The sequence below is a fragment of the Centrocercus urophasianus genome, unplaced genomic scaffold (genome assembly GCF_019232065.1).
Source record: "Centrocercus urophasianus isolate 14NV4802_14NV808 unplaced genomic scaffold, USGS_Curo_1.0 seq_38, whole genome shotgun sequence".
Lineage (NCBI taxonomy): Eukaryota > Metazoa > Chordata > Aves > Galliformes > Phasianidae > Centrocercus > Centrocercus urophasianus.
In genome coordinates this window covers 2834053-2853781 of record NW_024884955.1, presented here as the reverse complement: position 1 = coordinate 2853781, position 19729 = coordinate 2834053, and the positions used below count along the sequence as shown (strand labels likewise).

The 19729-nt window shown below is 47.2% G+C and overlaps 2 protein-coding genes across 7 annotated transcripts; one reads left to right on the top strand and one right to left on the bottom strand.

The window, feature by feature from the left end:
• The first annotated feature begins 330 nt into the window (after positions 1-330).
• Positions 331-12950, top strand: LSM14B (LSM family member 14B). Of its 6 annotated transcripts, none has more exons than XM_042832422.1 (10): positions 331-493; positions 4651-4814; positions 5134-5197; positions 5725-5841; positions 7646-7816; positions 7930-8010; positions 9036-9206; positions 9381-9534; positions 11073-11252; positions 11637-12950. In XM_042832422.1, the coding sequence occupies exons 1-9, from the start codon at positions 373-375 to the stop codon at positions 11242-11244; spliced, it is 1215 nt and encodes a 404-aa protein (XP_042688356.1). In that variant the 5' UTR covers positions 331-372; the 3' UTR covers positions 11245-11252; positions 11637-12950. The 6 variants fall into 6 exon arrangements, with proteins under 6 accessions (XP_042688356.1, XP_042688355.1, XP_042688354.1 ...); XM_042832421.1 differs by having other exon boundaries at positions 5134-5269; positions 7933-8010; XM_042832420.1 differs by having other exon boundaries at positions 5134-5269.
• Positions 12951-14520: 1570 nt separating this feature from the next.
• On the bottom strand, positions 14521-19710 carry PSMA7 (proteasome 20S subunit alpha 7). Its single transcript, XM_042832508.1, has 7 exons — positions 19560-19710; positions 18478-18604; positions 17371-17495; positions 16094-16216; positions 15655-15774; positions 15017-15079; positions 14521-14753 (listed from the first exon to the last, which is right to left on the bottom strand). The coding sequence occupies exons 1-7, from the start codon at positions 19653-19655 to the stop codon at positions 14661-14663; spliced, it is 747 nt and encodes a 248-aa protein (XP_042688442.1). The 5' UTR covers positions 19656-19710; the 3' UTR covers positions 14521-14660.
• Between the last annotated feature and the right edge of the window lie 19 nt (positions 19711-19729).

Here is a 19729-nt window from a genome sequence, read left to right as displayed (position 1 = left end):
GCCCCACCACGCTCGGCCGCAGCGGGAAGGCCGCGAGCTCTCGCCTCTCCTCGCCCCACCCCTACCGCCCCGCCCGCGCGCACGTGGCAGCCCCCGTCACGTGACGCGGGCCCCGGGTTTCCCCCCTCCTCCCCCCGCTCCCTCTCCTCTCCTCCCCGCACCCTTCGCGTCTGACCCCGTCTCCCGTCTGGTCAATAGCGGGCGGTAATCGCGCATGCGCGGCGCTCCCGCAGCACGCCCCCGCTCCGCGCCCCCCGCCGCCCGTCTCCCTCCGCCCTGCTTAAGGCGCGCGCGGCGGGGCTCCCGTCTCCGCAGTGTGCGTGGGCGGGCGCTGCAGCCACCCGCGCGGCCGCGGCCCCTCGGAGCGCCGCCATGAGCTCGGGGACCCCGTATATCGGCAGCAAGATCAGCCTCATCTCCAAGGCGCAGATCCGCTATGAGGGCATCCTTTACACCATCGACACTGAGAACTCCACCGTGGCCTTGGCGAAGGGTGAGCGCGGCCCGGGCCCGAGGGGAGCGGCGAGGCGGAGCGGGGGGGGGGCGCGGGGCCGAACAATGCGGCCGGGCGCTCCTGCGGGCCGCGGCCGGGGCGGGCTGCGCGGAGCCGGGGGCGGGAGCGGCTCGCCTCCAGCGGCGCGAGCTGCCGGTGAGTCAGCAGTGGAGGCCGCGCGGGCGGGCGGGGGTTCCCCGCGAGGAGATCCGCCGTCCGCCTGAGGTTCCCCTCTTCGCTGGGAAAGCAGCCGTGCCGTGACCGTTCCGGCTCTCGGCGCTCACGTCGGAAAATGAACGCGGTGTGTCGTTGCTCGGGCTGCTTTTCGCAGCGCGGGGCCCGGCGGGTTACGGCAGAGCCGCGGCGGCCGCCTTTGTTCGTGCCCGGATCGATATCCGCGCTGCGAGGCGCGATGCCCGCACGTGGGCGCGAAGCTTCGCACCCGGCGCCGCTCCGCTCCCCGGCAGGAACGGCGATGTGCGTCTGGTTGGCTGGTGTGGTTTGGAATCGATGGCCACCTGTGCTGGGAGCTCTTGTGTTTGCTATCGGAAAAGCCTGCTCTATCTTGTTTAGTCTCTCAGGCAAGGTCTTGTTTTTATACTGCTTTTGCTGCACAGATTGGCTGTTCCAGCTAATGTCTGTTGTTCCTTTCCCCGAGCTTTGTCTTTCTCTGTTCTGTGAGTTCAAACCTTCATGGTAGCCTTGGACAGCCCATCAGGATCGTTCAGAAGCCAAGTATCTTTTGTCTCTTGAGTCTGTCTGCTAGAATTATTGCCTTCTTCTCAGCTTACTTTAGGCAGCCTATGCCGCAACTTGAAATTTCAGTGTCGTGATATTGGCATAATACTGGACGCAAACATTTGACACCTGTTGGTGTTGGTTCTAAAGCTTAAAATGGGTGTTATCTCTAATTTCCACGAATTAACCTGTCCAAGGCTCTAGAAGCAGCTGTCTCCAGACATGAAGCACCAGCCTGTGGGAAGGATGCAATCCCTTCGCTGCATGCATAGCAAGGCCTTCAGCCTTTGCTCAGCAGAAAGCAGAGCTGGTTTCACACATGGCTCTGGTTTCCTTGTAACTGCTGCAGAGCTGAAGTGCTGTGTTTTAAAGGTATATGTGATTAAAATGCTTGATGGTGTGGGGAAGTACATGCCTGGTATAATATCTCTGGCAGCACTTGTATTTATTGGTCTCTTAATGTTTACCTGTGAAGAACTGGAGTTTTAAGAAGTAGTTACAGTGCGTGGAAAAATGCTTTTTTTTTTTTTTTTTTTTTCCCCATTTAAAAGTGCTGCTTTAAACTTCACAGTGCGAAGGCTGGTTGTAGCTCAGGGGGCTTTTTAAAATCAGAGACTTTGTATCCAGATTAGTGTCAGTATTATGAACTTAGCTGTGACAGCCGCCTCAACACAGTGAGCAGCAGTTGGAAACGTGGGATCTCCAAGGGGTTGGGAGCCCTGAACTGTTGATGTGTAGTCAACACTGTTTAGATAAGTAAATTGCTAGGCCCCAAATGACAGTGTTAAAGGTTCAGAAGACCTTAGGATACACTGTATGTACTGCTCTTGTGATTATTTTTTTTTGTCATCCTAATAGCATGAAGGACAACTTGGGTTGAAAGGGACTTTGGGGGAAGGAATCTGGTTCAGACTGTTATTCAGAGCAGGCAAACTTCAATTGATTTGTATGCTATTCCTGTGAAATCTTGACATGTGCAGCAACTCAGCTCCTTGGATATCATTCCACGTGCCTATGTGCTGCAGGACAGCTGTCTGTTTTGTTAGATGCTAAGCTTCACTTATGAGCAATGGCCATAATGCAATACACAATTACCCTCCTGTTCTTAGCGAGCACCACTGCCTTACTCCCTGTTCTGCACAAGTCTGAAGGAACCCTAGATTTTAGGCAGGAAATATCTGTGTAAGAGTTGTTTTCCAGACATCCACTCCTCTTATGCCTCCTGACCCTTCAGTGGTTGAGCTCCACAGAGTCCTGCGTGTGAATGCAGGCTGTTGTAAAACACTAGCTGTGGCACAGCGTGGGATTGATTTCCTGTTCGTCTGTAAACAATAGTCACTGTAAGTCTTCATGGGAGACAGCCCTTCAGACCTCCACAGAAACTCCAGGCTGTGCTTTGTGCTGTGCCAGAAATCATTAAACACTTCAGATACAGGGAGTGGGTGTGCTCCACTCCTGGAGGCCTCACAAATGCCATCGCTGCTGTTTTGTCTACAATAAGGACATCATTTTTCTACCCTTCTAGTTACAGACCTTGGGACCAGGCAACTGAAAGGCTGCCTGAACAGCTCTGGACTTTACAGCTCATGTGTTTCTATAACTGGAAGCCAGCAGGCTGATCCTGGTGCTGAGAGAGGTCGTGTTTTGAGCTAGCTGTGGGATTCTGCAGTAGCTCTTGGGTAGCTTTAGCATATGCTGCCATGAGCTGTATGCTGTAATAAGCTAATCTTGAACAGGAATATCAGTGGTATGGTTCGTGTCTAAAAGTCTGTGAGTATCGCTTTCAGTTGATAATCTGCTTCTAGTTGACTGGGTTGCAGCTGTAATACGATCAAACAGCAGCTGGAGAGCTAAAATAACTTGGAGGTTTTTATACCATAGTTACTAATGGAAGGCTGTGTTTGAGGGAAGCAACTGACAGTTTGTGCTTGCACCAGTTAGGTATGAGCTGAGGTGCCAAAGAGCAACGGTGAAATGGGACAGTTTGGCATTGACCTGCTGTACACTGAGCTAATGCTCCTTGTAAGCTCATCTCCACGTGGAACAGGTGGAACCTGAAGATTGCTTGCAGCATTAGCTGCTGCTTTTAGGGAAACCACCTGAAGGCAGCTCCTCATGTGAGGACTGCTTCTGATGAGTATTCCACCTACAAAGCATCAGCACCCATGATAAGTTCAGTATGCCTGCAGGATGCTGGGAATGCTAAGCAGTGGGGTTGAGTTGATCCACTTCTTGCTACCCTTTATCTGGGGGAGCTGCAGTGCCTCCCTGTCCTTTATCATCCACCTGACAAGGCCGTTTGCACTTATCTTTCCTGCTCTGAAGTGGGAGCTGCAGCTGGCTGGCACAGGAGTGGAGGCTGTGGTACAGCAGGTCTTTGTAAAGGGGCTGTTCAGGATGGAGTCTGTAAAGGTACTGTCAAACTCAGTGTGTCCTGGCTCAAAGTTTGAATGCTTCTCTGGTAACCTGTTGGAACTGGCTGATGCAACTCCAGTCTGGGGCTCTTCCACTGACAAAAAGCATATATCAAGCTAATATGTGCTGGTGCTTATCTGAACTGGCAAAGCTTCATAAAGGCAAAGAACTATGCTAGCAGACTTGATAGACTTCTGTAAAGTGTAGAAGGAAGTCTCTGTACATGTTGGTCGTGCACGTTCTCTAGTCTGTTTCATACTCTGGTTTTTGGTGTGACTGCCACTTGTTTTCCTGCACTAACAAAGTAGAAAGTCTGAATCTGACCTCCTCCTGTTTAATGGATTGAGTTAATTTATGCTCCTCCCTGGTAGGCACGCAGTCAATTACAGCCTTCTTTCCCGCTGCAAAGTAGAACATCATTCTGGTAGTACCTGCACAAGTGCTCTGATAGCTGAGACTTGGTGAAGCTTCAGTAGGCACTAAGGTTATCACTTAAAGCTTTCTAAATATGAAACCATTGGCATAGAGAGAATTTAAATAGGAAGCTCTTATGCAGATAGACAACTTGCTATTAATAAATATGAAAACAAAGGTATGGATTTGAGCTCTAAAGCCACTGAGGAGCTTTTCCCTGCTGCTTCAGAGGCCTCCCTCGTGGTCTGTTGTGGTGGCAGTTGTCTCAAGTTGGATGTATATATGGGACAGGATCTGGGCAGAAGCGCTGGCTATGGCAGTATAGCAGTGTGGGCAAGTCCTCAGTTTTGCAGTGGACTACTTCATTCCAACTGGTTTATCATCCTGGCCTTCCATTTATGCAGGCTGCTAGAAGATTTGGTCTTTGGGAACAGATGTGTGGGATATGGGGGGCTGGGACTTGAAAGGTAACCTACTTTTTTGTTACTTTTGGCAGGCATTGTAGGAGTACTTCCTAATTTTGTAAGTCTTAACTTGTATAACGTTGCAAAGATAATGCTGAACTAACAGCAATCTCTCCAATGCTGAAGTGCGATCCTTTGGTACCGAAGACCGGCCCACAGACAGACCTGCTCCTCCAAGGGAAGAGATCTATGAGTACATTATTTTTCGAGGAAGTGACATCAAAGACATCACTGTCTGTGAACCTCCGAAAGCTCAGCATACCCTGCCACAGGATCCTGCCATTGTTCAGGTAAGTTAACCTGCAGTGTAATAGATGTGGTGGAACACTGATAAAAGGCTGCGTTTGGTATCAAAGTATAAAAACGGAGTCATTGTCTCCAGGAATCTTCAGATTTTTGGGAGCGTTCTGAATTGCATTGCCATGTTTAAAATAATGGTAGTAAGGCTTCAGTCAACAGAACTGCAGCTAGTGTAGCAGCTGAGAATGCGGGTAAGGGCTGCAGTGTTTGCTTGAGGGGTAACAGTGCTGTACTTGAAGTAGAGAATCGCTGCCGAAGCAAGGTGACTTCTGGATGCTGTAAATGGAAATGTGCTTTGTCTTGTTGCAGTCTTCACTGGGCTCTGCCTCTACGTCATCCTTTCAGCCACATGTGCCTTACAGCCCGTTTAGAGGTATGCCACCTTACAGCCAACTTGCTGCCAGCTCTTTACTTAGCCAGCAGTACGCAGCTTCATTAGGTTTAGGTAAGTAAAAGCTTTCTTTGCTAGAATAAAGGTACAGTCTTTGTATGCAGCTACACTGGAGCCACATAGCAGTAACTGATAATGAGTTCCATACTGAATGTCAGGCTGCAAGAAGCAGTGAATAAGTAGTTAAAAACTTTGCAATGTTCTTATAGCAAGGAGGCCCATCTTTCACTTATGCACATGTACCCAAGAAAGAAACTAAAGAGCTGAAGCTTCTCTCTGAAAGTAATACGAATAACAAACAGTTGAGGTCAGTTCATTTCTGGTCTGACATAGCTCACATGCACAACCCATGTGTGAAAAGAGCTTGTGTTCCAAAAGAGAGCTAAATAAGCTGCTCTAAAGCTGTTCTAGAGATTCTTGTATCTCTTTCCAAGTCCTCCAGATGTTACACAACCTTGTATCTTATCCATATATCTTTTTGCTTTCTCTTCTTCCCTCTATCTCTTTAGAGAAATTGGTAAGCCCTCCAGCATCAGCAGCTGCTTCCAGTCCTAGTTCTTCTCCGTCTCCACAACCTGTTTCAGAGCCTGACATGTCTTCAGAGCCCCATCAGCTCTCTTCCAAGGGTAACAGCAGTTTGAGGACTCCAAATATTTGGAAGAACTGCATGGCATTTGAAAATATGTTCTTGTTAACCCCCTCCTAGAATGATAGTACTTACATGGGTAATGCTAGTGAAATGAGTTTGTTCTTGGCTGTTGTTGCTTTTCATCACATGAAGCATTACTTCCTCCTGCTCTAGAAGTATCAATTAGAGAGACAGGAGAATGGAAAAAGTAAAGAATCCTGAAAGAATGTGGGTCCTCCTGTGTAAGTATCAGGAGAGAGGTGAGGTTTAGGGATGTCGTGCTGCATCCTCCCTAGGAGTATGTGTTAGCTTAGGCATTAGGCAGGGAATTAATGGGCCTTTCCTAGAAAGCCAAGCACACTGCTTAAATCATGGGTGGCCTTACTACTCAAAAATAAACAGGCAGGTAGAAAATTCAGGAGTATTCCTGTAATTTAGGAAACTTCAGGATATGTTTCATGCATGACGGGGCAATGTACCTTATAAAGATTGCCAGCTAGTGAGGCATAACTAACAGTGAGCAATTTTAGTTGTGGTAAGCAGAGGTAACATAGTTCTGGGTGCTTGCTTCTGTGCTTAAGAACTTTTGAAGGAGTTTGAGTAGAGATAACTAGCCTGACCCATCTTCAGAGCAGAGAGACCAGGTGCAGCCTGCATTTAAACATGGTAATTAGTTAAATCTGTTTTTAAATTAGCATGTATGGTTGTGTTGGCATGAAACTTCCCGCTTTCTGTTTGGCCATCTGTCTGTATGTGCTTTCTCAATTTTCGTACTGAGCTTTGAAACTTTTGTTCAACTTGCACAGCAGCTTTGTGCTACTGAATAATCCTTAGGCTGTGTCTGTCCTCATTGCAAGTTTTCCAGGTGTGCATAACTGGGAACCTGCATGATGTTACCTACTGGGTTTATCTCAGGTGGACTTGGGTGACCCAGAAGTGTCAGTGGCTTGGTTTGTGTGTACCCTTCAGCTTTTTCACTTTTCTTGCTCTTTAAGTGTATTCAGTTCAAGTTTGCTTCCAAGCAGTTCTTATGCATAACTACAAAAGCCTGTAGCTCCAGAACTTCTAATTAAATCTAGAATGCAGTATTTCTTCTGAGTACTGAAGACTGTCACTTTCTAAAATAAATGGTGTAAGGTATACCAAACCATGAAAAGTATTTACGTGTTTTGTAGTGTGAATAAATAAGCCTGGATGGAAGAGCAACAGAAGTCTTGGGTAACACTTTGGCCTTGACCAAGAAGGAATTTAAAAGGGTAACTTTGAGATCTGGTCTGGTTTCAGGTTTTCTTTGTCTGAAAGCTAACAATAAGCAATGACAGTACTTCAAGTAATCAAAGGGCTTCTAAAAATGGCTTACAAAATGGGATATATAGCTGAGGTGATGAGGCTTTAGCAGCAAACTTTTTTTTAGACAAAGTGGGGAAGCCTTCTGGAGCAACTTCAGAATGGTCATGTTTTGCTTCAGATTAATGTAAAGTACAATCCATAACCAGAGAGGCAGCTAGAAATTTGATTTTCTTATCAGCTCTCTATAGGAGAGTGACCTGGCTTGTTTGTCTGAAGTGTCTAATTTGACTTAAGAAATAAATGGGTAGTTTTTCTGATGTAAGGCTCTGGATTTGTGAGCTGAGAACTGTGGCAGTAGTGCTTTCCCTACGTGCCACTTAAACGTAGCTCGTAACGATAAACAACCAAGGTTTTGAGTAACTGTGGTCGATGTTTGCTCCGTAGAAGTGGGCAGGGCTTGAATAACGCTGGGTGCTTTCTGAGGAGCACTCAGTCATTGCAGTTCTTTCCAGGTGCTGGCTTCCCTTCCGTTCACCCTGTCCGCAAAAGCCCCATGGTAGAGCAGGCTGTCCAGACCGGCCCTGTGGACAGCATCCATTCGCAGAAGCCGCTCCCAGTGAAAGTAACTCCCGGGGTGCAACGCAACGGCCGGCAGGTTCCACAGAGCAGCACCAAGACAGCTGGTGTGTATGGACTGCTGTACAGTGCTGTTCTCAAGTGTCGTTCAGAGGTTCATAGCAAGGCCAGACTGCTTTGCTCTTGTTCTTGTGTGCCTTGAAGTTTCTTTCTTGTTCAGTAGATACAGTTCCGGCAACGCCTGTACAGACCCAGGGGCAGGTGAATGATGAGAACAGAAGGCCCCAGAGGAGAAGATCAGGTAGGCTGTTCTGACACAGACACTTGTTTGGGTTTGTAAAGGCAAATACTGCTGCGTCAGTGAAGCGTTGTTGGACAGAAGGCTAAGACCAAAGAAAGGCTTCGTGAGTCTTTGGCCAGGTAGGGATGGTTCCCCAACACAGTAAGCTCTGAGCCACAGAAATACAGAACCACCAAAATCCTGGTGCCCTCTGGGCGCTGGAGATAAATTGTTCTGTTTTGTTTTTTAAAACTGACAGCAGTAACTGGATTGCTCTGAAACCTGTTGTGTTGTCTTATTGGGAAGGGCAGCCTGCTTAAGATATCTAGTGTTCTTTCAAATTAAAAGAACTATGGAGTCATTGCTTCTCTAGAATGAAGCTTTTATCTTGAGATGACTAGTTAAGCATAGGACAAAGCAAAATGAAGCCAAGTTCAACTAGAGATCCTTGCCCAAACAAAGTGAGAAAAGGCAGGAAGCAGAAGTTGAGATCAGTTTTCAAACTAGTTTGAAGGCAGCACTGTGGAAGGGAGGCCGCAAGTTTGGTGTTTTTCTTTCCAAAAAGAAACTGATAGTTTCTTTATGTGGTTTCTGCTTTACAATTAAGTATGCATCCCTTTGTGGGCAGGTGAGTCTTAGGTAGGTTTTCCAAAACCAATGATCTGTTCATCCCAATCAGGACAGGTTTGTGGACCAGTCATAGTAACATGTTAGCAGATGAGTAGCAAATAGAGTTCATAGCCCCTGTACCTTTCCCTCAACTTTACTTGAGGTGCTGCTCTTATTTTTTTCTTTTCCAACTGGAAGAAAAGTTGGATGTGTTTTAGTGGTAAGGCTGACAGCAGGAATGCTTTCCAGGCAGTTAAAATGTTGCTGTAGTGTGTCTCCTGTAGCCCTTCAGAAGTTACTTTCAAAGAGGTGTGACCTAACCATGGGACTGGAAGCCAAGATTCTGAGTTCTAGTCCTGGTTTTCTCTGGTCTTGAGGAAGTCATTTAACTTCCCTTAGTTTAACATTACCAAGTGTTTCAACTCTCCTGCTTTCAGGAAACAGGGGAAACAGGAGAACCAGGAATCGTTCTAGAGGACAAAACAGACCAACTGCTGTGAAGGAAAATACAATAAAGTTTGAAGGTGACTTCGACTTCGAAAGTGCAAATGCACAATTCAACAGAGAGGAGCTTGATAAAGAATTCAAGAAGAAACTAAACTTTAAAGGTTTGTAGCTTCTTTAAATACGAGATGCTGGGTAGTAAGCCTTGCATAGAAAACTCATTCTGAGAAACTGCATCATTACGTGTGGCAGCATCTCAGATTTTGTTTGAAGGACCAAGGGAACAGATGGGTCTTCAGTATGCCTCAAAGAAGTGTAATGCATTGTATTATCTTCAGATGACAAAGCAGAGACAGAGGAAGAGAAAGGGGACCCTGGAGTGGCAACTCAAAACAATGATGGCAGTGCAGAGGAGGACCTTCTGGGACCCAACTGCTACTACGATAAATCCAAGTCTTTCTTTGACAACATCTCCTCAGAACTGAAGTCTAGGTGAGTATTTCTTTAAGCTTGCTTTTTTTTTTTTTTTTTCTGCCTTAGCCATAATCCTAGATGTGTAACATGGTGCAACTTTCTAGAAGTCTCAAAATGCAAGAAGAAAATGTGATGAAATCAAAACAGGTTTTAGAAGGGAGTGTTGTCACACACTTGATGCATCACTGATGATGTTACCAAGCTTTGTGCAGTGAGACCAAACAAATAGCAGTAAGTTCAGTTGCACTCATACATTTCCCTCAACTAGGATACACGGATCACTAATTATCAGATAGCATAATTGATGTGGAAGGAAGCACAAAGATAAGTGTGCAACTGCCTAAACTTCAGGGCTGCCAAGGAGGTGAAGCAGGTTGGTAAGGGCACTGTTCAAATGGCTCCTGAACCCTGACTGACATGGAGATCAACCAGCTCACTAGGAAGCCTGTTTCAGTGCTTGACCACCTTTCTAGTGAAGACAGTATCTATAGAAGTCTTGCCTGGCATGTGTGTATGCTGTTCCCATGTGTTCTGTCACTGATTATGAGGAAGAGAGTCTCTGTGCTCTCTTATTTTCCCTCCCCAGGAAGTTATGGAGAGCAATGGGGTTACTTGGTCTCCTTGTCTGCAAACTAGACAAGCAGGGCCTCAGCTGTTCCTCATGGGATGTGTGCTTTGGCCATTTTACCAGCTTTGTCCCTTGGGTGCATTCAAGTATCTTAATGTTTTTATATTGTGGAGCCCATAGTTGCCAATAATATTCAAAATGAGGCCGTACCAATGCTAAATACAGTGGGGGAATCACCTCTGCTGGCTGGCTGTGCTGTATTTAATGCATCCCATTCTGTTTCCTAGTCCTGACTTTGAACCCATAGAATAAAGTCTTTAAAATCACATTTGTGGGAGGAGGCAACAGAATCATGCTGTGCTGAAGATGGTGCAACTTGCAGACAGGAGCAAGCTAAGCCTGGAGTTTGGGCAGGTCTGTCTGTAGAAGCATCAAATTAAGTACTGCAAATATTAATGAGAGGCTTCATCTGCTGCTTCTGTCTTTTGGTGTCATGAGCAGCCTGATGAAGTTAAACTTCCCTTTAATGTCAGCATGTAAAATTCCCGTGGTGTTTCTGCTTCCTTTTAGCAAAGCTTTCTTCCAAGTGTTTACCATAAGGCGGTATTTGGGTAGGCAGGTTCTGGGTAGGAATTAAGACTGGTGCTCTGAGGCTGTTCCAGTAACTGAACCTCAGCTGTGACAGGGCTGCCTTCCTAGGAGTCCAGAGAGGCTTCATGGGATTCAAGTTTGTGTTTGCCAAGAAAACAAGACTGGGTGTGAGATGCTACCGAGTCCTCATGCGAGCATATTTTAAGTCTTTCCACAGTTCTCTGGTCTGGAAGTAGCATGTAAAAGCCAACAGCTGTCACTTCCAAAAAGCCCACATTTAGCAGAGGAACTGAATTTGTGTTTTCATGCTGCAGCAGTTCTTGTTGTAGTGGTAGTCAGGAAAACAGGGTTGGGGTTATTGAATGTCTGTATTAAATCTGAATGCAGTCCCATTCAGTTCTAGGCGCACCACGTGGGCTGAAGAAAGGAAGCTCAATACTGAGACGTTCGGAGTGTCGGGGCGGTTCCTTCGTGGCCGCAGCTTTCGTGGTGGGTTTCGAGGTGGAAGGGGCAGCGGAGCAGCAAGGAGGAGCCAAACCACTCACAGAGCTGGTACTGGCAGAGTGTAACTTCACAGGTAAACTGCGTTTTCTTTCTTTAGCTGTTAATAGCTGCTCTCCCTAACCAGAGCATCCCTTATCTTGTCCCTTCTTATCCCTTACCTGAGCTGTCTGTGCAACCTCCTCTTGCTCTCCAGTCCTGCAGGTAAATGAAAAGTAGTTCTTTATCATCTCTTAACTGTTCATCCATCTTTCTAAGTGATGGAAGGAAATACAAGCAGTTCTAGCATGTTGATTGATCTATTGGCTCCTGGGGCTCACCTCTGCAAAAACCAAGAGCTGTTTGTTTCAGCTGAGACTTTCTAGCTGAACATTTTAATTGATATGTAGGCATGAACTTTTGCTTTTTCTTGGGGCAATCCTCCGGATATCAAATCTAATTCTACCTTTTTCCTGCGTAGGTTCTAACATCTCTCCTGAGAGGACGAAAATGTACATAGAAAACAACTGACTGCTGCACTAATGTGGGAAAATGGTTCATATTGTTTACCGTCTCAGCTCAAATGACAGAACTTCATGTACTACTGCTTATATTCTGGACTTACTTTGGACCAGCAACAGTCAGCTGGAATATTCTTTGGAAGAGGGAATGTGTTCAGGGGTACCTTCTTCAGGGTGTCTTTTCGTTTGTTTTTGTTTTTTTAAGTGCAGATTAACTTACATGGTTCTTCTTTCGGGTCTCTCAAAGGCTGCTGTAGTCTAAGCATAAAGTCAGACTCCTTTTCTGAACCCTGAAGAAGTTAAATCATGGTATTTTAACATGGAACCAAAGCTCACTTGAAATAAACCAGCTAACTTGTTTGTTCTGAGTAACCAAATGGATTCTTTGGCGCTGCTGGTCTTGCTGTACTCAGCAGCGTGTGTGGAGTAGCACTTGGTATCTGAAAGAATGGACTCCTGGTGCCGAGGAGTTACGTGTATTGTCACTTGGGAATACTGGATTGTTGCTCATGTAGTGGTGTGAAATGACTACGACTGTTTGTTAGCCAGTACCGGTGTGGAGGTACTGCAGGCTCTGCAGAGCTGTGCCTCCCTCGAGTTGAAGGGTGCTGGGCACTCCTCCACGGCTCGGAATTCTGCGGGGTCAGCGGGGATGGATGCAGAGCGCTGTGCCCCAGCAGGACGGGCAGCAGGCGCTGCTGCTTGTGTGCTCGCAGTGCAGAGCCCCTGGCAGCAATTGGCTGCCTGGCAGGGAGCCCGGAGCGCCGGCTTCTTGCCTTGCTTTGTACCTTGTTCGTATAGTGCTAAATGCAAACAGTTCTCTGTACACTAGTAGACTGTGGTGGAACACTATGGAATGTTTTCATTAAACTAGGAATGGGGAGTCCATATAATGAAGCTTAACAGATGGGCATGTTTAATTTTTCCTCTGTACCCCCATACTGTAAATAGTTTAGTTTTTCTTTTGTTTTTAAAATCTGTATGTGGGGAGAGGGGCTGGGAGGGAAGGGGTTACATTTGTTTGCATGAATAAGTGGGTTAAATTGCTATAAGCATGTGTCCCTTTTCTGTTGGTAGGGAATTTTGTTGAAAAAGCACCTTGATGACTGAACCCCGTACATAGCTAGAATTTTTTAGTTATGCATTGACTTAGGTTACTGTAAAAGCTTGGATTTATTTTTGTAGGACTTTATTGCTAAGAATTAGAGCATAGCAGTGGGGCTGCTCTTTGGAGTAATGTAAATTGTAATTATAATAAACATGTAAATGTTTGATGTTTTCCTGCTATTTTGTTCTGCGTGCAGCTTGGCAGCATCTGTCCCTACAACTTGTTGGAGCCCCAAGCAAGGCTGAAATCTAAGAGGAAACTGAGCTGGCCTGGGAAGAGGCACACAGTGTTTAAGAAGGCTGCTGAAGGCTCTGCTACAGCTGCTGCATCGTTCCTGTCACCCTGTGCTCCCTCAGGGGAAGTCTGAGTATCCAACTAAAGGAGTGTTGCTGTTCACAGCACCCAGAGCTCACAGCCAGCACTGGTACAGCTTTACCAGTTGGTTTTGGGTGGCAGTACGTCTTTTTGGTGGCCACAGATGCTTTTAGGAGCTGGTCTTTTACCAGCAAGTAGTGTGTGCTGACAGCAGGGCTTGCAGCAGCCCTAGGTGACTCCTTTCTCCAATGGCAAAACAACTTCTATGACACTACAGCATGAAGGTGGAATTGCATTGCCTGTCAGCTGCTGGAGCAGTGAGCGCCTTTACAGCTTCTTCTGTGTGGCTGTGGTGAAGTGAGAAATCAACACCAAGCTCAATACCACTCCTTTTTATCATTAAGGCACCAGTTCTCTTTCTTCTAGATTCAGTGTCAGGCATGTTGGGCAAATACACCACAGCCTCCATTTGCAGTACTGTACCTGGATCACTGCCCTTGTAGGGAAGAGCTGTCAACAGGAAACAACAGCAGAAAGGCACAACTCCCTCCCTTCCCCAAAAGCTTTACCCCCATGCTTGTGTGAGGCCAGGCTACTTGGAGCTGCCTCAGGCTGCAGCTGGCTATTGAATGTAAAACTTGCTGTCTGGGTACACAGCCACCTGCCCACAGGGCTTTCATTTTATACAAGTTATTGTTTGGTGAATAGAATGCACACAGCAATGACTTTGGTGTGCAGAGGTAGGCCTCCATCACTTACAGAATGTGATCTACCTCTGCCAAGAGCACTGGGCAAAGAGACAGCTGTGAGAGTAGGCAGGTCTGACCAGAACCTGAGCTAGGCACCAAGCCTGGGGTAGGGTGTAGGGAGGGAGATGGAGGAGGTTAAATACAAAAGGATAAGCTGGAGTAGACCTCTATCCTTGTTTTAGCATGCCTGCAGTTCATATGAGGCAGTCACTGGTCTACAAAGCCCCTAGTGGGCCATCACACCACCGCTTTATTCTCAACCCACAATCATGCAATGACCTGCAGGTAGCAATTCAAGCACCTCAGTCGCTTATGATGTGCCTTCAAAACAGGTCTCATGCTCACTGCAGCCCCAAATCTGCTATAAAACTCACCACAACTGGGGATGAAAAGTGTTTTGTTTTACATCTGGGCCCTGGCCACTTACATTTGAAAATAGTGATGAGGGACAGAGAAAATGTAACTCATTGAAAGCAGTTGTTTTTGCTGAGACAACCACTTCAACAGCAAGAAAGTAAGTGACGATGGAGACTGTTCACTAAGAAAGCTGCCAGGAAGAAAAATGCAACCAGTCTTCATCCTTTAATGGGTCACTACTGCATGGTGTAGCTGATCAAGTCATCTTTAGTGATTAAAATATCAGGAACACATGGATCTTTCTAAAATAAGAGCTTAAAAAAAATCAGTAGGTTTATTGTAGGTCTCCAGAGGGGCACAGTATGAATAAACGGAATGCCTACATCTTGTCTATACAGAACAACCCTTTGCTTCAGTTAAAAAGAAGCAGCTAAGCAGGCGCCGAATTTGGTTCATCATGATGTCTTCTTCTGTTTTTTCTTTTCATTCTCTTCCTTTTCTTTTTCAATTTCAGCAACATACTTCTCAATTTCTTCAGGGCTTAGAATCTAAAGAAAGGAAAACAGCAACCTCTAAGATGCCACTTAAAGAAGATAAAAGTCTCTTGAGTAGCTCTGACACGGCAGGAAAGTGAACAGCTATTTCCAGAGACACAGGCACACTGTGCAGACACAACGTGCCTTGGCTGCTACTGTTAAACAAATATTTGCCAGTGCAGAATGGGAGATGAGGAGTGGAAGTTAGGGCTGATGTACAACAGTGCTATCAGAGAAACTGGCTGCAAAGGGAGAAAAGCCAAAGCAGCCTTTACCTTCAGGGGCTGATCTCTTCTCATAACAGCCAGCTCGATGTTCTTCCCCCCAGACTGCACAACCTGAACAGAAGGTAACACCATTAGGAGTGGGTCCAGTAAACAATTTGAACACCTCTCTTTCAGACCTTTTAGGAAAAACAGCTGTGGAAAAGGAGCACTTCTTTAGCTCCAAGCCCTCTATCCCGGCAGTAGGAAAACCCATCCCCAAAAAGGAGGCATTCCTTTTGGCATCAATGCAGCCTGTTGATGTTTAACTTAAAAACCATCACATTTCCACCATCTGAATTTTGATTTAAGCTTTCCTCACCTCAAATTTCAGCACAAAGACAAAGCATACCGCACGTGGAGTTTAGTGCATTTTGGTTCATTTATATTAACTGCAAGAACTGAAGTCTTTTTCCCTCCCCTGAGGACTGCAGTTTAACTTCCTCCATGTAAGTTACAGGCACAGTTCTCTGAAGTACTCTGAACCTTAAACATAACCCCACACCTATGGCAAACAACAAATGCACTTTTCAGAGATCCTTTTGTAATGCTCTGCTGCCACGTGGGTGAAGATTTCAGCATACTCACAATCAGGAAGTTGATCCAAACACGAGGTGAAGAGTGACACAAAGCTCCTGAGGGAGACTCACCTCAAGAAGAGCCTTGATGACAAGCTTAATAGTCAGATCATCTGTTTCAATGGCTTCGTCAGTGTAGTTTTTCTCCAGGAATTCACGTACAGATTTAGCTCCTCTGCCAATGGCATTAGCCTGGAATGGATGGGGTGGGAAGAAGCTTGGAATTAGCATCGAATGGGATCTGTACAGTTAGATGATCTGAAACCCACTGTGTGTTTTTCAGGAGATGGAACGCATTACTTCCCCCACCGCACAAGCAGTCAGCAGTCAGGCACCCCTGTGTACTTGGGAAACAAGAAAACATGGTAAAATTTCCCAAGTGGAGCTGAACTGCACACTGCCACTCCACGGAGATGGATTTGTTCATCTCCTTCTACATCCACCCCTCTTAAAGGAGATGGTAACTCTTAAATATTTCATTACACCTCCAGAAGAGACGGAACCAGCTCACCTTCCAAGCATGGTACGTGCCAGAGGGGTCGGTCTGGTACAGCCGGGGGGTTCCATCAAAGTCAAATCCCACGATCAGAGCAGAGATTCCAAAAGGCCTGCGACCGTTGCTTTGAGTGTACCTCTGCTCAGAAGGAACAGACATGCATTTCACAAGCAGCTCCGTCGTTAGAGCAGAAAGCAGACATTTGTATGTTACGACCAGGAAAGGCATCAGAAATATTTTCAGGAGGCTTTCTCACCCACCTACCTATTGAAGGCAGGATTCTGTGTCCTACCAAAGGCCGTAAGCCAAGCAGCTGACGCGGTTACTTCACTTTTCAGCCACTTTTCCTAACATCCACTGAAGTTTTCTGCACCACTGTAACTATCAGGAAGAGACTGGCTGCCAGGAGCTGCTGACAGTGACTGCACGCCCGGGTGCGGCGCTGTGCTTTCACAAGCACGAGGATGCCATCTGAGCACAAAGCCAGCTTTCAGCAACGATGTGCAACAATTCCATGAATGACAAAGCAGGCTTCATCCGCGATGGCAGCCGGCTGTTTGAAAGGCAGTGCCACAGCCCTTCTGCTCACTGCTGCAGCACATCATTCACCACAAGTGACCCTAAAAGCACGGAGGCCCAACAGCAGAGCTGCAAGATTTACTGCTGCTACTTTTAGAGAGATTGCAAGCATGCCAGAATGAAATACACAGATGTGAGATTACTGTAAAGGAACAAAGCGAGATTCTGCTCTGACAGGCTAGTAATGAACACCAGCATCACACCATTGTCACCATCACTGTGCTAGCACGTCATAAATAAATTAGACTTTTGCTAATCCCCACTAGCTGCTGAAAATTAGTTCAGTACACCAGCAGCAAATGAACAATCTTACCACAGAAGGCAGTTGGGCATATTTTGACCCTGTCGTTAATCTTACATTCATGAATATCAAACTAAATATATTAAGTGCTGCCTTAATTTGCTGCCCTCTCATCTCTCCCTGCAATGTCTTAGAAGGGAAACCGGAACAGGAAATGCATCACAGCCACGATGAGAATGAATTAAAGCCACAGATGGGCAGCGTCCCTGGTAACATCACCGATGTGCTCACGCAGCTGTTATAGGCACTGACTGATTTCATCTTCTGAGGAAAGCTGGCGGTCAATCCTCATGTTCTATTACTACATTTTCATTTCCAACAGCCAGCAGCGTTCTGTTGCTTTCTGCCAGCAGAACCACGCGCAGCTCCTGCACAGCAGGACGCATGGACAGAAGGACCCCACACAGCACACCTGCTTCAGGCTGGCGATGTAACGCGTGATGTATTCCACGGTGACCGGATCCTCCACGGTGAGTCTGTGGCTCTGACATTCCACACGAGCTCTGTTTATAACTATTCTGGCATCAGCTGTGAGCCCTGCAATGACAGTGGATTCGCTGTGCTCAACTCATGCTTCACACCACGAGCACAGACAGCTTGTCTTGCTCCAAAAGGCTCACAAGGTCAGTGCCAACAGTGAGGGAAGGAAAGCATACAAGAGGTCACGCCTTCCCAGGTTTGCTGAGCGAGGACATCATTTAAAAGGCAACAGAAATAAGCTAATGAATCAAAATTACATACGTTTTGTTTACAGGTTTCATGACTGTCTGTTAAATAACATGCAATTTGGAACCAGGTAATCAGAATCCCCGAGAGACTGGAAGCATTCAGTCTAATGGCAGAGCTTCCATTCTCACGTACGGTGGCTGCATTTCTTTTGACAGCACCCCTCTCTATAAATCAGCTTATCTGCACAATAAATCTTGTCTAGTTGATGGAACTACAGCAGCATGACGTTAGCTGACAAAAAATGGCCAGCAATGCCATTTTCAGCTGGGAGCCTTGTTTCCATTATAGAGCTATTCTTTAAGCTTGTGAACCCACCTGCACATATCACAGTGCCCAGCTGAGGAAGCAAGGCACACTACATCTCAAAAATCAGTATTTTTGCCTGCTCGAATCAGATCTCCTCTTAAAGCATTGTGAATACTGATACAAAGAATTACTTACAGACAGGAGATATCTGCTGAAATGTACACATGTTCACATGAGCTCACATATTGTTGAACACTGTATTTCTATATCTGTGTTGATAATGTTACTTCTCAGTCTTCATCCTCACGTTAAACTCAGTGGACCTTGTGAGTTCTAACCAATATTTCATCCCCATTTAATCACTGGTTCTCCCATATGCCCTATGGACCTATCTACACCTATTTGTAAAAGTGGAAGTAACTGGAAACACACTCCTTCCCCACAGCCCTCACTCAGTTATACATGCCCTATGAATCCATAACCTTACCCAAAGGCAGCCTAAAAACTGCTGCACCAAACCCCACACTCTGCAGGGATCACAAACCTGCAAAAGCCATGCAGACATTGTCATCCAGGGCGCAGATCTTCCGTACAGTTCTTTCATCCTGAAGTTTTGCCACAGACTTCTTCTCCACGCCGAGAACAACGATGTCCTTCCCTCTGACTCCAACCTTCAATGCGTTCAAAGAAAAGAGGAAAAAAAAAAGTTAACTTAGGTCCCCTAAACAGGTTGCAGAATACTGAAATGAGGTGGAGAGAAAAAAAAAAGCAGCAAAGCAAACATTATAAACTTCAACTTGAAGTACTTTGTTTCCTATTGCCACAGCCCGGGAGAGGACGGATGTAACAAAAATCGCATTCAATTCCTGAGCGCAGTTTCATCAGCTGCTTTCACCAATTTAAATCCGTGTGACTCCCAGCAGATATTCCCACCCTCCTACAACCGCGTTCTCCAATACCAGCACTTTCCTGCAGCCACTGCGGCAGGAGCAGCACTAAAGCTGCCACATCAAACACAGGGGCAGCCTGCCGCAGGTCGCTCCCTCGCCGTACCGTAAAAAAACCCAACGCTATCTGGCACTGCGCCTCGTTACGAGGGCCGCCCCGCTGCTGCAGGGCCGGGGCAGCTGTGCTGCGAGGAGCTCCGCGCTACCAGCGGCCCGGACGGCTGCGTCCATCGGCGCTCAGCAGCCGATGCGGGCAGTGCCAGCCGCGCGCCCAGCCGAAGGCCGGCGGTTTCCTTCCCGATACACCTGGAAAGCGATCCGTTATTCCCCACGAGGTAAAACTCGTTCATCAGAACCTCGGGGCAACGCGAACACTGAAGGCAGCGTTCACAAAGCCATTCCCACTCGCCTCTCCTCTTTCCCGTCCGCCGGACACCCGCACAGCGCAGCACAGCGCCCAGCAGCGCCGCCCGGCCGCGCGGTTCCGCCGACAGCAGCGCCGATTTCGTGTCTCTCCCGTGGCGCCGCCCGGCTCGTGGCGCTCCGTGCGCGCGGGGCCACCGGCGAAGCGGCGGCGCGGCTCCCCGCGGCGCGACGTGCGCAGGGCCTGCCTTCCCTCCCTGCCGCGCCCGCCTCGGCCCCGCGGCGAACCCGGAGCCGCCTTTCTCCCCTCACTCACCGCCGTAGAGCCCTTCTTCACCGCCTCCTGGGCGTACTCCACCTGGAAGAGGTGCCCGTCCGGAGAGAAGACGGTGATGGCCCGGTCGTAGCTCATGGCTGCCGGCCGCGCGCCGCCTCCCTCAAAACAGCACACTCATCCCCCGCCCGCTTCCGGAGTACGCCGACGGC